The sequence below is a fragment of the Branchiostoma belcheri genome, unplaced genomic scaffold (assembly GCF_001625305.1).
Source record: "Branchiostoma belcheri isolate BF01 breed outbred unplaced genomic scaffold, Haploidv18h27 scaffold8, whole genome shotgun sequence".
In the NCBI taxonomy this organism is placed as follows: domain Eukaryota; kingdom Metazoa; phylum Chordata; class Leptocardii; order Amphioxiformes; family Branchiostomatidae; genus Branchiostoma; species Branchiostoma belcheri.
The window spans coordinates 1,198,190-1,216,357 of record NW_017804464.1 but is presented as its reverse complement, the minus strand read 5'-3'; the positions used below and the strand labels follow the sequence as shown (position 1 = coordinate 1,216,357).

The 18,168-nt window shown below is 41.8% G+C and overlaps 2 protein-coding genes across 9 annotated transcripts in view; one reads left to right on the top strand and one right to left on the bottom strand.

Moving 5' to 3' along the window:
• The window catches only part of LOC109486270 (ran-binding protein 3-like), a 20,674-nt gene extending 15,565 nt beyond the window's left edge, over positions 1–5,109 (top strand). For 7 of the 8 annotated variants that reach the window (XM_019790049.1, XM_019790047.1, XM_019790045.1 and 4 more), the window contains one exon: positions 3,621–5,109. In XM_019790049.1, the coding sequence (XP_019645608.1) occupies positions 3,621–3,691 (71 nt within the window). In that variant the 3' untranslated portion in view covers positions 3,692–5,109. Of the gene's footprint in view, positions 1–335; positions 388–1,318; positions 1,432–1,768; positions 1,890–2,325; positions 2,463–2,957; positions 3,175–3,620 lie in introns of all 8 variants that reach the window. The other variant, XM_019790046.1, reaches the window with a different exon arrangement.
• Positions 5,110–7,913: 2,804 nt separating this feature from the next.
• On the bottom strand, positions 7,914–17,470 carry LOC109486020 (glutamate receptor ionotropic, kainate 2-like). Its single transcript, XM_019789714.1, has 14 exons — positions 17,362–17,470; positions 15,353–15,505; positions 14,857–15,026; positions 14,156–14,294; positions 13,412–13,620; positions 12,933–12,986; positions 12,674–12,766; positions 12,289–12,426; positions 11,382–11,498; positions 10,836–10,946; positions 10,467–10,682; positions 9,855–10,006; positions 8,909–9,499; positions 7,914–8,461 (listed from the first exon to the last, which is right to left on the bottom strand). Exons 1-14 carry the CDS (start codon positions 17,468–17,470, stop codon positions 8,098–8,100), a joined length of 2,616 nt encoding a protein of 871 aa, XP_019645273.1. The 3' UTR covers positions 7,914–8,097.
• Positions 17,471–18,168: the final 698 nt, after the last annotated feature.

Here is an 18,168-nt window from a genome sequence, read left to right as displayed (position 1 = left end):
CAAACCAGTTTCGTACAGTAAGTACAAGTTGTGTAAGATCAGACTGTTAGGTTTGAACCACTCATACTGGTAAGGACAAGTACTCTTTTCGATGAGAAGTGTTGTGGGATCTTTAACATGGTTGAGGTGTGGCGCTCCTCAAACATGAGACATCCGGCTTTACGCCCCATCCAAGAGCATGTCCCTACCTGAAGATACGTACTCATTTTTGAGTTGAGTGAGGAATTAGGTGTAAATTGCCTTGCCTGAGAACACAACAGTTGTGCTACTACTAGCAGCTACACATATTATGGTTTGTCTCTACTTTGAGTCATTCTCTTTTCCATCTCTTTCAGGAGACAACTGCTACTAGTCCTGCTGAGTCAGCAACGAAACCTGACAACAATGGTACGCTGAAATGTTGGCACTCATTCTAAGTTTGGTTTTAGAATAAGAACATTTTATTTAGAGTCAATTCCGCGTCACCGAGTGGGTTGTTATTGTCATTATTTAGAAATGTTTTGAATTCTTTGTAATTGTTTGTCTAAGAAATTTCATAATTTGGAAATATTTTGAACATCTTGTCAATATTCTAAATAATTCCCTGGTTTTCTAAAAGGTTTGAAATATTCCTGATGTGGATTATGACATTTCCAATAGTTTCTAAATATTTCTAACAGCACTCTACCATTTTTTACCATTATTTCGAATTATTTCTAACATTTTGTAAATAGGTCAGTGGGATGGGAAGGAAGTAATTCACACATCCCTGTGGAGTACAGGGTAGACTGCCTGGGTGTCAGGCATTGATGCCTTACAACAAAAGAGCCACCAGTGTCCAGCAGTGAAATCTAAAAATATACAGAGGAAGACAGAAGAGTAGGATTAGCACCTACTTTTATGGGGGCAATTACCCACATCTACCATTTGGTTATTTGTTTGAAATAGTTCTAAATATTTCGAATTGTGAAAGAAACACATGGGTAGTTCAAATTTATTCTAAAGAAAGAGATCTTTGTACAGTCACATTCAAAATGTTTCAGAAATATATAAATGAATTCAAATATATTCAAATTTTCATTTTCAAATTTTTGAAAAATTTAGAACTTTTGTTACTGGGGTATTCTTTTCTTCTAAATAATTCAAACGTATTAGAAACATGGAGAAAAAACCCACTCGGTGACGCGGAATGGACTCTATTGAAATATCAAGCAGTTAAACTATTTACGAATCTAAGATTTTTGAGAAAGATGAATAAAGTGGAACCCGAATTCCAGCTGTCGTTTTCCCAAAACTAGAAATGATATTTATGAATGCTGTGCTAATTTCTGTCCTGCAGTCCAGCGGCTCTTGGAATCAGCGGCCAGGTACCAGGAGTCACGTACGTCCTCCATGGACTTCGCAGAGGTCGAGAAGGTCACTGGGGAGGAGGGAGAGAGAAACGTCATGCAGGTGGGATTTGTTGCCATGTTTGTTTGTTTTTTCATTTCCCTTTTTTAGCCTGCAAGCCCGTAGAATGGAAACATATTTTTCCAAACACAGTGGCACGCTTTACAATAAGGATTAGGTCCCAGCTTATGCCATGAATGAGCTGTATTTGTACCCGTAACACTGATATAGCTTTAAAAGTCTAGGGAAACATCATTGATATTTGCTGGCATGTATTTGCTTTGTCAGTACAGATATTTTCAGCAATTTACCAGGTTGAACTAAAAAAATGTGCAAAATTTTGCCATTTTTGTGAGACCATTTTTGTGTACTTTTTAAAAATGTTTCCACCCCTCCACAGTGTCAGTGTAGACTCTTCCTCTTCAACAAGACGAGCCAATCGTGGCAGGAGAGGGGGCGGGGCTGTCTGCGGCTGAACGACCTCCCCACACAGGACGACGGGTCCTTCCAGTCTAGGATGGGTGGGTCAAGTACTGTTACTGTAGTTTGCTAGCAAGTTGTTATGGATTAACCTTAGTTTCCTGTTAAAGTAAACCTTGCATTTTAACCATTGATATCACAAAATAATATAAACATCATTGGTTAACTGTATAGGTCGTATATTCTTTTGTTGAACCACCAACTCCATACAGTAGGATTTGGACCATCACACACCGGGCCATTCCCCCACTCAAATAGAAATAAAGTTGACTTCACTGAGACCATGGTGTAAGGAAGACTGTTCAAATTTGGGGTACAATCTGGGTACACATGTAAATGAGGGTTAGAATCATCCTTGTAATGTCAATTTCAAGCTAGTGGATGTTCATTTAAAGACGAGAAATTTTCCTCAGTTGTCTGAGGGCTGAGTACTCCATTTGTTCTGTTGTTGACATGATGTCCTGTGTGTTGCCATAGTGATGAGGAGCCAGGGTAGTCTGCGGCTGCTGATGAACTGTAAGCTGTGGCCCCGCATGGTAGTGGAACAGGCCAGCAAGAGGAGCGTCCGTGTCACCTGTATGGACCAGGACAGGGTCAACGTGTATCTTATCATGGTGGGGACTTTGATGTACTACGTTGCAGGCTTATGGAGTCTGAATTATGCTGCAGCCTAGGGGAAAAATGTTGTTTTCTGACCGATCCTAGAAAACACTCCCGACCCTAGCCTTTTTTTGCATGGATCCCTGCAAGGGACATCAATTTTTTCAAGCTGATCAACCTTTTCCAGCTCCATGATCTGACACCTGAGTGATGAAACTTTGTACAATCAGTTTTCCAACATTGACATTGCAAATATAAGTGTCCTCGTGCAAGTTTTACTTTGTTAATCTGTATTCTATAAGACAGCTATGGAACTGACAACACTCTATCATAAGTTGGATCACCTTGCCTAAGTCTAGTATGTTTTGAAAAGAATTTTAAATTAGAATAAATCTCAATTCAAGGTCCAGAGGCAGAGTTGCTCACCCCTACTGAAAGTTTTTGAAATCTATATTGTATTTCTTTTTTAAACTCTGTCCCGCTGATACTGACAAAGTGTTACCCCACAGGCAAGCCCCAAGGATGCCAGCCAGCTCTTCACTGCCATTGAGTATCGAGTGCAGATATTGAAAAGGAGGGAGGAGAGACATGTACAGGTCCAGCCACAGTGTGAGGACAGTGTGGGCTCAGAACAGATCACAGCAGCAGCTGAAGATAGCAATAGCAGTGTGGAGGACACCAAGAGAGTGGAGGGGGAGGTGCCAGAGGCATCCGCAGAATCTTCAGGTATCACACAACGGGTGATCAGGAAATAGAGTCATGTTTAGGGATTTGTTACGACTTAAAGGCTTAATGCAGTTTTTAGGGCCTGATAAACAGATTTTTCGAAGTCAATATTCTATCTACATACTAGGTTGAAACAACACTATTGCATTGTATATTGACATACATGGATGACATAAATTGTAACTGAAAATTACCTGTACCAGGAAAATTTGACCAGACTTTGAGAAAAACTGTTCAGAAACCATTGCCATTATTTCATTCACACTTCATTTGAATATAAACCCAGTTCATGGACCTGTGTAGGTAGACATCTGAAATACCTGCCCAGCCCCAATTTTACCTGTACTAAAGGTCATATGCACCCAGTATTTCAAGCCCTATTGATCATTTGTGTGCATTTGTTGTTGTCTCTGACTTACTCTATTTTTCTTCTTCCAACCCTCCAGCTGCAGATGCTGAGAAAGAAGCTGCCCCTTCTGGACCCCAGACCACATCTCCAGCTGAAAAACAAGACTAGCTCCCACCAACCACCCTGTACAGCTAACACTTAGAATAGCCAACTCTAGCCTAGACTTTTTTGGCGATGCCTCAGTGGCGGATCCATATTGTATTCCTGGTGGTCTAACTTCTGTAACAATATCTCCAGAGTTTGTAAACCACGCAGCAGTGTAGTTATATATATATATTAAAAAAGTATGATTTTGTTTTTTGTACTTTTATTTTACAAAGTTGTTTTCCATGACTGGTGTACATGAATGTAGCAGTGGCATTTTTGGCATATCTCTGTCTCAAGTTGCGAATGTGCTGAATAAAAAAACAAATCAGAAGAAATTCCTTGCATTTTCTAGTTATTCCAGAGTTGTGACTAACAAGTTTCAGAAAAAAAGTTAAATGTCATACTGATTAGTATCCCCCCTTATCTCCTCTTTTGCAAACTGGAATAAAAAGGAAGATAACCATCATCCATATAAACTTGAGGAAAAGAACAGGTAGTAGTCATAGCTTCTGTATCTGTATAGCCGGTATGACTGCCCTTTGGCGTAACACACCAGCTTATTCTCACATAACAGCCAACACATAGTTGTAAACAAAATTGGGTAAACAATTTCTTCAAATATTGAACTACAGCAATGCACAGGATTTTGACTCGTGCCAGTCTTTGTCATTTATCCCTATTCTGTGAATAGGCTAGAGTCAGTATACCCACATGATACGGCCATAGAACAACCTGCCATCAAGCTTGACGTGTTTTTTCTCTCTAAGCACATTATGGATTGGGTAAACATATGCATTTTTCTTGCAATATCACAACTTTCCACACAAATTTTCAGACGAGATGTCCTTTGCAGAAGGATAATGGACACTAGTGCACTATACCCCCTTTTCCCTCCAGACGTTTAAAAAACAATCAGCCCTTATTTTGATGTCTAGTTTTTGAGTTACTGATTGATTTAGGCTGCACTGGATATCTACATTTGAAGCTCACTCTTTGATAGCCTTATTTTACTTTACATTGGAGTCAGCTTTCATCAGCAAGCTAAGGTTTATATAAATATATATATATTATAGATATATACATATGTATCAATTGACTGATAGTATATTTGTATGACTCACACATTCAAAGTTGTATTTAGGTTGGCTTTGTATCTATTCTGGAAGCCATTTTGCACACATGTTAGGCGTAGACGTCTAGATGATACTTGAGAAAATTAGAAATGCATCTTGATGAAAAGATGTTGATGTCAATTTGAGATACAAGATTTCAATGTATTGCTTATTATTAGGAAAAAATATTGCAAGGACTTCTGTGGGACTACTAGACCATGGCATTGTTGGATAAGCTCGCTGTGTACAGTAACTTTTTTTTGTTGTTGTTGCTTAAGGCCACACCAATTTAATTTGCTGGTTATGAAGTGACAGTGTAAAAAAAAAGCAGCCCCATTATAGCCCCAAATGCTACAATTGGAGCCATGACGTCAACACACCAGGTTGCTTTATACTTCAAACTATGAATTTTAAATCAACCCACTGCATTGATGGATGGAAAAAAACTGTAACAGCTAGAAAAACAAGGATTTTCTTCAAATGTTGGACCAAAATACAACCATTTGTTTGATTTGATGCAGGACATGGATTTTTTTCATAAATTGATTAAATTGGTGTGGCCATAAGCAAGGTGATATCAGTGGAATTATACATAAAGTGAAAGTTAACTTTTGACTAGTACATGTACATGCTGTGTTTCCTTTGCATATCCCATTTTGTATCAGAGATGTCAAACAAATTGTATATCAGTGGGGAAAAAGTTTGTGTCAAGTACTTAGTACTCTTTAAGAAACTTTCATGGTTTATTTTTTTTATATTTGATTGAAAAGGTTGCCAAATCAGTCATGACCATCATTTACTATTCGTAGACTAGGCAGGACTTTTGTCAGTTTTCCCATGTTGGCTTCTTGCACAGGAGATTAAGAACATCCAAGTCTTCACTTTTTGTGGTACCTCTAAAAACTTGATTAGGAAAATGCCTCTCTTTGTAGTCAACAGTCAAGCAGAAGTGGTTTTATAAATGGCATCTCTGTGGCTCACATATGCCAAATCCAAAAAAGCAGCAATGGTTTCAGCCTCTTAAACAGTCTCTGTAGATGCTCAAGACATGTTTGTACCCCGGGAACAAGAGGATACAAAGTGCTAATACATTAGGCCACACCAATTTGATTTGTTGAAAATATGAAGAGACAGAGACAGAGCGAAAAAAAATAAAAAGGACATCCTCTGATAGCCCCAAAAGCTACTATAGGATCCTTGAAGCCAACATACCAAACTGGCTTATAATTCAACTAAGGAATTGTTATTTTTTTATCAGACCAATGTATTGATAGATAAAACTGTAACAACTAAGAAGATGAGCTTTCATCAACTGTTTGGGCATTTTTAGTTGATTCAGAACCTGAATCTTTGTTGTTGTTGTTTTTTATGGGGGGGGGGGCAAATCAGAAAAAATGAAACAGGTGAGTCTGAGAACCAACTAATTAAATTGGTGATCCCTTATGTCTAACCTGCCTAAATCTTTGTTTCGCCCCATTTTGGTCCAAGTATTCTAGGCTGTTTTGCAGCAGTTTTCTTTCACTACTTCTCCTAAGGTGACCATTTACCACTGTTGTTAAGATCTACAGAAGATATTCACAAAATCCAAGAGCGGAAGCTTTGCAACTAGCTGTGATGTTTGCTGGTCATACAAAGACATTAGATCTCTGAAAGGCTGTTATAAACAGCTTGAAATATATCAGAAAGCAAAATACGGTCAGTATTGGAATAAAAGTGGAAATGTCAAAAACCCTGCATATGTTGCACAAACTTCAATGTCTAGATTTGTCTCCTAGATATGATTGTATGCGTAATGCTAAACATCACTCGAGTAAACAAACTGCCATTAATTTAAAACAGAACAGTAACTTTCTTGCACAAACACACAGTACAAATATGTTTATAAGAATAAGAGGCGAGATTGAAATGTTTCGTTTGGTCCAGATACTCGTACTCCATGTATCTAATTTAGAAGAAATCACACATTTCTTGGATTAGAGTGTTGTAAGTCCCGAAACATTCAGTGTAGTTTTACGTTTGTCAAAACATCATGTCAGGAACACAATTGTTTTGAACACAGTACTGCGAGATTCAAATGCTGTGTGTGCATGTTAACAACTGCACTGTTCTCTAATGAAAATTTTGGACTAGGTTGATGCCTTATGATGTATATTACATGTATGATTGAACCCACAAGCTGATGCAGCACCATTATGAGTCAGTAGATGGCGCTACTTTATTCTTGCCTCTGTACCTTGTCAGATGTCATACTAAGTATGAAATGTGGCATATATATATATATATTAAATCTCATGGAAACATGGTTGTATCTGGTTCTGTATGTTGTTGGAGTGTAATACTGCACTCTGGCCACTTGTTCTAGGATAAGGGCCTCAGATTAATGTATAATGCTTTAATCTACAATGTATGGAGGTCTCTTTTGATATAGGAAGCAATGCACTTTTGTTGTTAAACCACATAGACTTGATGATGGGGTTAAAAGCTTAAAACCGGATAAGTTTTTAATTAAGCACAAAATAACTAATCATTACATATTTAGGAGGATAAACGGATAGTAAATAATTGTAGGAAGTTTATGTTTAGGATATAAATGAATTATGATTATATCTGGTAATTGTTTATACATGTAAATATTACCATATATTTTGTTTTATTTATTATTGATAATTTAATTTGATGTTGGCAATTGGCTATGTTATTTATATTTTGTATATCAAACGTAAAAGTACTATGGTAAATATATGATTTAGACATTAATATTCGTTTAGTTCAGCATAATGACATTTGTATGTTTGATGTGATGGGCTCCCAAGCTACATTGTGTTTTTTCTATTCTGTGTACTTCAAGTTGAAAATGATACCACACGCGTTAGTTGCATAGGCCGATGATTTGTGCTCCATGCATTACAAAGAGTTTATCTGAACACTGCAAGGATATTGATTGGCATTCTACACTTTATGTGCCCATGGTCTAATCTCCAAGCAGATCTTTCGGTAGCTGCAAAGACAAGATCATATTGGCCAGGCAGTATCCATTTACTAGCCTTTACCAGGCTTTGGGAAGCGGCTGGAAATAGTAGAAATTGGCCAAATAGACAATGACATGCCAGTGCATGGAGTTGGTCCGCGCTAAGACCACAGTTTGCCGCCCCCATCTTTCCAGCCGCTCCCCGAAGCCTGGTAGAGGCTATCTATTTGTCAGACGCCATTTGTCTGGGCGGCTTACGACTCTCTAGATGGCTAGTTCTAACGTTTAAGCGTAACGCTTTTGCCGCCAAACATCTGCTTGGAGATTACCCGTTGCCGTTCCGAATGCTACAGGTAGGTGGCGTTCAACTGTCCATTTATTTCAAGTTTCGGTTCCGGCGTGTCATCCTTCGTTTCACCCTCCTTCTTCTCTGGTTTGACGCGGTAGACGAAAATCTCCACCAACCCAACGATGAGGAACAGGGCGACGCCGACCAACAGAAGGTAGAACAGGCCGATGAAGCTCTCTATCTGCAGCTGGCCGTCGTCTTGGGCGATGAACTTGGTGGCGCACTCCCCGGGCACGTTGAGGTATCGGTCCCGCAGGATGTCCATGTACCCCTCCTCGCGGAACAGCAGGATCTGCCGGTTAAACTCCGTGACGTACGGCGAGCCGCGCGGGAACATCAGGGACGTCGGCGAGCGGAAGAACCTGGGGGGTTGGCAAACGACACTGGTCAGCTTAAACTTAAAGCTGCATTATGTAACATTAGGCTGAAACAAAAATTAAACTTTCTGGTCATTTCTAGATCTCTACAAAGTGAGTTGGATCAATCCTACCTCATGGCAAATAAATGCCATCATGTCTTTAATTCAAAAGCTTGGAAACACAGCTGTCAGTCATTTTTTGTGGTAGTGCCACAAACTGAGACCCCACTAGGATAAAATTTCCCGGATCGAGCCGAATTGTTCGATCCAGCTCGAAGCAGGATCGAAGCCGGATCAAAGCGAATCATTTCGGCTCGATCGATTGGCCTGAATGTGCCCCGTGTGGACTGTTTTAGAGTAAATCAATGTCAAAATTGTGAGATAATTGAAGAAATGTGTAGTATGTGACGCCGTAAACATGTCATGTCAGATATCCGAATGGTAAAGTTACCTTTCTCCTACCACAATCAGCTTGCAGAGCTGTTCCTTCACACGGAACTGGTTCTCGTTATCCGCGATGAACACAAACCGTTCCTCCTCGGCTTTCTTCAGCAGCTTCTCCCGGGAGTCGAGCAGAACCTCGCCTTTCCAGCGCTTCAGCCTCCTGCCGAGGGTCTTGTAGGGTTCCTCGGTGCTGTTCATCAGGAACTGTACGATGGTGTTCCTCTCCAGAGCCCCGAACCTGTAGTCGCTGTTGGCCAGATCCTTCAGAGAGGAGATCTGCTGGTCCAGGTTGGTTTTGGTCAGGAAGGCGGCAAGGTTCGCCGTGTAGGAAGAGATGGCGACAAGACAGACGAAAAACCACATGGATGCCAGCACCCTCCCAGCGAACGAACGCGGGAGGAACTCGGGACCAGCGGCTACGTACGCCCCCCACACGGTCCACAGGCTGTTGAAGAAGTTGAGGCTTTTCCCTTCCTCTTCTTCGACCTCTCCTCGTTTGGCCAGCCCGCCCCACTCGTACGGATTGAGGCAGTTGTTGATCGCCAGTAGGATCGCAACGCCCAGGTTGGCGCACAGCATCACGGCCCACACCGTGTAACTGGACAGTGAGAGAGAGAGAGAGAGAGAGAGAGAGAGAGAGAGAGAGAGAGAGAGAGAGAGAGAGAGAGAGAGAGAGAGATCCACAAGTCAACATTGGCTAAGAGCGAACTTAATGGGAATTTGAAGCGTCTAGACACGTTGGCTGAAACCTCCTGGTTGTTTAAAAATAGTCTCTTTATTCATGGAGACACCAAACTGCTGAGAAGTGTTTCTAACTTTGATATGGACTGACATCGACAGTCACTGTTCGGTCCACTAACTTTTCTATTCTAAAAAAAGGCACTTACGAGCGAAATTCAAGTGTATCAATTTATCAAGACTTAACATCAGCAAAGCACTGGACAGTAGCTCACCTGAAGGGGTTGAGAAACTGGAGGAGCCCAGGGGCAGCTTTGGAGGGCCGCTTCATGATGAGGTAGTACCCGGCCATCTCTATCGGCTCCGTGAAGTCCACGGCCTTCAGTCGGAACGAGCGAGTCGCCACGGCGTCCAGTGCCAGATCGTACTGAAGAGTCGGTGAAAAAGGAAATAATTTTATCATGAAAGTTCATCTGATTTGGTAAATTATATGGTGAACATTAGACTGTTCTCGAACTCAAAGAAATTTGACATACTGGAATTTTCGACCGGGACGGGGGGCGTTACCGACTTCCGAGGAACTTTGACCGGGTGCTGACGTGGGGGAAAATCACGAGTCTATAGCACTTGTGTCAGATAGCTGACCGGTTCGTGGTGACCCAAGTACTGAAACGGTTTCCTATGGTACTTACAACTGAAGTAAGGTACAACAGTCAGGAATAGACCGATCCTGAATGACAAATAGCAGTTCAACCAATGAGAGAACGGCAGTTAGCCGTTCGACCAATGAGTGAGTGTCTGCAGTATTTGCATTTTACGTTTGACGGAGGTGGGCGGGGCTTTAGCTAAGATCAGTCTATTTGGAGATGCAGAATCGACGTCCTTACCTCCCGCCTGTGGAGCATCCCGATCATGCCGTCCCAACTGCCGTCCGTCTCGTTCTGTGACCCGATCGTGATGTTGTCGCGCACGTCAATCTGGAACGTGAAGTTCAGTCTTTTGGACATGACGTTCAGCATGTCGATGAGGAAACCTTCGTACCGGGCAACCCCTATTAGACCCTCCGTGTCGGCGTGAGGCTTCTGCCTGACCCAAGGGTCTCTCTGCAGGTGCGATGGTTAATAAGTTGATTGACAAGTCAAATAATTGATTGATTTTTATTGATTGATTGTTCGGTCGATCGATCGATTGATTGATTGATTGATCCCAAGGTTCATGTACACTACTCTATGTTCTATGAGTGATCCATCTCTTACCTCTTTTGAAATGATCCTGAGTATTTTGCCGCCCAGGACGGGGTTGGTGAAGAAACTGGAGTTGAACTGGGAGGTGAGGTTGGCGCCGCTCACCTGACTCCACCTACCGACCTGCAGGAGAACGGCACATGTTAGCAGACTGATTGGGGTTCAGCACACTTGTCTGACGGTCATCGCTGTTAGTTTACAAGAAATCTGGGACGATCCAGGCTTTTTGACACCTTTGACCCACGTCCGGCCATCGACGATCAATTGGCCTGCAAACGGGCTTGCAAAAGAAGTCTTGCAAAAGAAGTCTGGTGGAGTCTAGCTTCAGGGGGCGGTTGGAAAGAGCATAAATTGGCCAGATGGAGAGATAACACGTCGGGGGAATTGGTCTGCCAGAGAGTATATTTTGCCGCTTTAGCGGATAAGCTCCACAGGCGTGTCATCTCTCCACAGGCGTGTCATCTCTCTATTTGGCCACTTTCTACTGTTTCCAGCCGCCACCCGAAGCCTTGTAGAGACTAGGAGCAACAGTGTGTTATAGAACATGATATTAGTTACCTTGACCAAGTGACTGCCCGTGTTCTCCATCAGGTCCATGACCAGGTTGTTCCTGACTTTAACCCTCCCGTGCTGATTTGTGTAGTGCACATTACCGGTGTACCCGTCGAACTCAATCTGTTGGTACGACGGAGTCATAATTTGTTAAAACACAGCATGCAAGAGTTGAGAACTTGAGACAAAATATGAGTGGTAACATATGAGGTCATGTGAAGGGTTTCAGTTGGTAAATTCACACCGTATTTTCGTGTTGTTGAACACACATTGCTTCAAGACAGCTGAGATATAGTTTAGTAGAAAATTGCAAAACTATTAACCAATGGCGTACCCCAAATTCACACTTGCTGTGACAAGATAAACCTAACTGCTGACGATAGATCACACACGTCACCGCCCTTAATTGCAGGGTATCTTATCTACCCGATTACTTGGGGCAGATTGACCTTTGCCTAGTAATTGACCTGCAAAATACCCCATCTGCACTTTGTCAAAAGGTAGCTGTCGAAAACCAAGGTCAGTCTTATGAAATGTTCCCAACGTTGTTTACAGGTCATCGTTTAATTGATGTCTCATTGGTGCGGTATTTTTCTAGCCGTGCGGCAATGATCATTGAAAATGAGTTCGTGCATTCCATTCAACTATTAGTTGCTTGAACAGCGAAGATTTGGGTGTACAGCTTTTATAATCCAGAAGGTTTCCAATGATTACATCTGGTACGGTGTTTTTCGTCATAGCGTATTTGAGCAATTGCTTTTCTCAAGTCAAGTCAAAGCCTCCATTTATTTCTCGATAACATATATATGTGGGCGCCTCTTCTTTTCATTCACACAATAATCTATCTGACGTTGTTTAACTTCGTCCCACTGAGATCAAGGACAGTCTATCTGACGTTGTGTGAGAACCGTACCTGTGTGATGTAGTCCCGCAGACGACACTGTGCTTCCCCGGCGGTCATCTCTCCCCTGTTAACGGCTCGGGCGGCCTCCACTGCCGAGTGGGCCAGAGTCAAGGCACCGTCCAACACAAGGCGCTCGAATATCCGCGTCTGCCATTAAAAGAACATTTGTTCGTTGTCTTTTCTTGGCAAAGTATCATTATTGGCTGTGTTAATAAGTAGCCTATATTTCATTAAACCTGCAGGGTATTTTTCCTCAAAATGTGCCTCATGTGTACATGTGATTTCAAGGGCAAATACTGGATACATACACACGAGTCATTTCAAACATGCCCACGGATGCTATTAAATCTAACGCGTTGCAATACAGTAAATGTATTAGCTTAACTCTACTTACAGTGCCGCCAAGTTCAGTGTTAGGATGAAAGAACGTCACCCTGACCCCAGTATCATGGAAGTCATCGAAACCCAGGTCTCCAAGAGGGGCGTTCTGTAAAATCATGAAGACAAAGAAGTCATCAGCAGTCTTCGAATCCTATTTCAGAAATACTATAATAGTAGTTATCTGTTCAAAACAGAGAGACTTTCCCTATAAGTGATTACTAGTGTAGACTAGTTTCACTACAATTTAAAACGATGAAGCTGTAAAGACTCACCAGACTAGTGATGATCCAGTGATACTGATAATTCACCATCAGTAGATACACGGCCTAGACGTGTGCAAAAAAACAACAACTTTCTAGCGTTACGAGATCTCATTTTAAGATGTGCGCATGCCAAAACATTTCAATCTGCAGGAGAATGATCAGTGAGCAGTCTACTGAGAAAGGAAGTACATTTGTATTTCGAACCCTGAATATATTGTATAATTAGCCTGGGTACCATCCGTATTTGCTCCACCGCTAAAAATACCTAGCAGAGTGGCATAACAAATTTGGATGGTACCCAGGCTAATGTACATGTACTTACAATTTATGTGTAAAAATGAAAACTGAAAGACAAAATGTCCGTTGCACATAGTAACGTTTAACGTTTTGTCTTACTTGCCTTGCACCCTCCTCTTAGTATGCCTAAGCTTTACCCAAGCAACCTTTCATCTTGTATGTACATTGTTTTAGATGATCGCAAACCCTACCCGGTCCAGGACGTCATTGATGATGGCTGAATTGGACAACAGGATGATGTGAGACTCGCGAGATGACTTGATCTGTCTGAGAAGTGTGGTCAGCGCAGGTCTGTCCACCTTGTCCGGACCTTCTCCGATCAGAGGGATCTCCTTCACCCTCAGGAGCCAGTCCCGGTCAGCCGCCCAGTTCAGAAACTTCTCCAGACTTTTGTAGGCATCTGGAAAAAAAACAACGATCCTGTCACTTCAATCTGTCCCATAGTGGTCAATAACACATGGTCATGTACGAGTATATGACAGGCGGCCACTATAGACACGATCCTTTTAGTTAACGTCATCCAATGCAATTTCGTTGCGACAAATCCAAAAATATTCTGGATGAGTAAATCTGTCTGATGAGGACATTTACTGTCATTTCGTAACACATCTTTGTCATCATTTTCATACTTAAAGTGTATGAAATTGAATTGTATTGTATTTCAATCTATTTGAAGACATGCAACCTTATAAGTATTCAATCTTGTTTTATATACGGTAGGCTGTTTCTAGCTATTTCTGTGTGGTACCGAGAATAATGGGACTCTTCAAGCTTGTTTTGGGGCTATTATAAGCGCTTCACATATGAAATGATGATGAAAATGTGCTACGAAACGGCTGTAAATGTCAATATCAGACAGTATTCCTCATCCAGAATATTCTTGCTTGTTTTTTCGTTCCGATATTGCATTGGATGTCTATGAAATAAAGTTGTACCTGCGAATTTGTCGTACAAGACGAAGGCCGAGGTCCACTTGTACTTCTCCACCGTGTTGACGATCATCAGACTCAAGTCCGCCGGTTCCGGATATGACGTCACCCACATCCCGCTGTTAGGGGGCAAGCCGTGTGTCTCCTTGGGTTGTAAAGACATTATGACGAAATAAGAAAGACGAAATTATGAAGCACGTTAAAGGGCATCCAATGCAATTTTAGGGCAGCAAAACCGCATACACCTGTCCCCCTGGAGGGGCATGCGGAGCAATGATGAATGAATGAATGAATGAATGAATGAATGAATGAATGAATGAATGAATGAATGAATGAAAACTGGAAATATTCTGAATAAGGTCATCTTTGTTATATTGACACATGCTGCTTCACACTAGCACATTTGAATCAGTATGTCATACTTTGGGCATTTAAAAATTGCAGAAACAATCTGCGTCATTCTGTTCACAAACAAACATAAAAAAGAACATTACATACTCACCCGGCCCTAGTCGTCGTGGCGTGGGTAGCAAACAAAAAAACAAACAATATATTTCTACTTTGTTTGAATTTGGAAAACACCCTTGGTACAAGTGAAGTTTAAAGAAGCGCAACAGCAACTTTGCTCTACGTATAACGTAATGTTCTCTTTTACTGTGCATTACTTCTTTATCATTCCTCTTTTGCCGTACTTTATTTCTTAATACCTGTGGTCGCTGAACGATGATAGTGAGCAGCTCGCTGTTGTTCTGTCTGAGGTCATGGTAAGCGCAGTGGACCGCTTCTCCCTCCAGACTGTGGTCCTGGGAGACAACCTTTCTGTCGTTGTTCACCACCAGGAGGTTGCAGATTCCTCTTTGTTTGAAATAGACAGCAGCTGTAAGGGCATCGGACGAGAGAGAGTTGAAGTGAACCTATGTGTACAATGATGATTAGTGAAATGCACCTGGTCTAGCCCAACAAACTACTGCTCTGTTTATTCTTATTACTTAGAGTGAAATACATGTATGGTGAGCAGCCTCCCCAACTCTGTTCTGCTACATAATGTAACCCAACATCACAGGGTGTTGCTACAGCACCAGTTACCATGGTGACAGACGTTTGGTCCAGGTCATTTACTTTTATAATTGCTTGGAGAAGAAGAGGAAGATGAAACAGAAAAAAAACGCTATGCTTTCCTTCTGCAAAGATAAACATAACTACCGTTGTCCAGAGCATCCTTCTCCGTACAGCTTCGCTCCAGCTCCACAAAAGAGAACGTGACGTTAGGGAACTCCGGCGACAGGCTGGCGTTCCGCATCAGATCACGGACCGCCTGGCCGTACGCTTCCTTGTTACCCGCCGCATACATCACTCCTAGTGCGGCAAACGGTAAGAACGACATGGGTTGGGATTGAACATAGCCTCTACCAGGCTTCAGAAAGCGGCTGGAAAGAGTAGAAATTGGCCAAATAGACAGATAATATGCCTGGGGAGTTGGTCAGCTAAGAGAACAGTTGGGGAGCGGCAATATCATCCTATCTGGACAATTTCTACTCTTTCCAGTCGCTTTCCGAAGCCTCCTAGAGGCTAGAAATTCAGACAATTGCAATCTATTCGAATGAAAGTTCATCTGTGTTGGTACGTAGAATCCATAGTTTATTTGTAGTTGTATGATAAATTGCAATCCGACATAAGAAGTCGAAGAAGCTTAAAAAGAAGTAGCTTAGAGAGAATTATTGACGAGCTTGTAAACAAAATAAGTAATGCATAACCCTATGGGTTCAATCTCCTACTTGGCTATTCTGGTGGAAATATGTAATCAAGGACAAGTCCTTGAATATAGTATGGGGATTTCTAATTATTAAAAGCAGTGAAGTTACGTGCTTGATAGCACGCACTACGTTCGTAGAAAACACATCGTCCATCTGTGTGGAAGGGGTGTGTGTGTGATTATCACTAGAGATTGAACTCTAGTTAAGTAAAACAGAAGAGTAGGTTCGTATATTTTGCTTGATGCTTTTATTTGATCGCAAAAAGGGGCTAAATGGCAATGTGGACGTTGATAAATGACCATGTGTTCCTGCTAAGGTCTATGTCCTTGACAAGGTCACACAAACTGATTTTCAGGGCTGATCTAAGCTTAAGGGCACTGCGTATGTCATAAATACAGCGCCTCAAGTTTACTTCTCTTCGTTTCGCAGTGATGATATGGGTGTTAAGCCCTGCAAATATATGCCCCGAGGACACACGTGTGCAATAACTCTTATTCAACCTCTGTCAAATAACTGCGATATTTGACAAATAGCCACTCAAATGATCAACTTTTTTTGTTTTTTGTTGTTGTTATTTTATGGATACGTTTTGTTCTTCCTTTTATATATCTATAAAAAGCAACCAAGTTTCTTGTCTAAAGGACAGCTTAAGTTGTTTTTTATGCTGCCAACTGTACTCGAAATAATTCTGGGTGGGGTTTTATGGATATCAAAACAACGCCAGTGTGATTCACGCATTGAAGTGCCCTGTACGCATAGGAGAGGAAAACCGAGGAAGTCAGAGACTCATACTAGTAAAACTGAATGTCATTTTTGCTAAGAGCAAATTTGTTCAACACGGGCAAGGCTAAAAGCTCAATGATAGGATCTACGAAAAATCGCCGACTGACTCAGCCACCCAGCCAGACCTAACATTTATAATACTTAGTGACCTGTACACTGTTTTCACATGGCTTCCTTGATATGGAATTTTACAAACCGCCCCTGGTAGTTTAACTGATACACACGATTCTCGGTTTACGCTTCCCTTTCCCTTTTTTTCTAGAAGACAAAACATGGTCTGGGGAACCATGATGTATTTCATTGTTCCTGTCAAGGAAAAGAATTTAAAGGTTTTGTACAGTCTGTGATTATACACGTAGTGACAATAGCTTATTTCCAACTCTGTGCATTTGTTCTGTTCAAATTACATGGCAGAAGGACAAAAATGGACCAAAAAGGCCCAGTGCATGAATCTAAACTTCTTTTTAGCTCGGTAGCTAAATGATGCTGGTACAATGAAGAAAAGAAAACACAACATTTTTAGGATTTGGAGATCAACAGTATAGAAAAAGGACGTGCACATGGTCAGCAGGATCCCATGACATATAATCATTTCTACATCACTGATTCCGTAAAAATTACAATAATTATTGGAAACCAACAAAGACTAAGAACACACAAAATGCCAAGGCTTACCGATATTGACGTTTAACGTGAAGACGCTCTCAACTTGGATCAGAAGGAGACCCAGCAGTAGCCCCAGGGTCCGGGAGGGCGGGGGGTTCTCACGAGTAATGGGTCCCATCTTGTCCTGTACCCGGTACGCACAGATTTGAGTGAACGTCGTCCCTCTAGCTGCAGCTGGTCAGCAGTAGCAGCAAAATCGCTGGAAATGGTCACGATATGCTGGATACCTACGCGGTTCTTCAACCCCTCTATTCACTGCTTTTCACCCGATAGGCTGAACCACTAAAAGCTTCAACCAACTGTTGATAAGTTAGTTGAAGATCCTGTTCAACTTGATTCAACTTGCATGAGACCTACGTATACCCTTTTTGACCGTCACGTGCACTGAAGCTAGCGTTCTTGTCGTAATATATATCTCCGAGCAGATCGTTTTGTGGCTGAAAGACAGTATCAAATAGGCGAGACGGTATCCATATGCCACCCGTTTGGTCGGCGTAAAAGGAGATAACAGTATGAAAACGAAAGCCCGCTAAAACGCCTAAAACACGTCAAAAATAAGCAGAAGCGTATACCTGCCTGGAGAGTATGCTTCCCGGTGACACAGAGAGTTGAAACAAGCCTGCGGCTCCGGTGCTGACCATAGGCACACCTACAAGTGACGCACGAAAGTCAGCCTTGTGCACATTCTGAGTCATGATAAGGTAATTATGTCCATTGTCCTGAACATTAGCGCATGGCCAGTCGGAGATGATAAGTGGTACCTTAAATCATTACAAATCGGGATGGCCTTGAGCACGGCTCTATGATTTTGCCTTG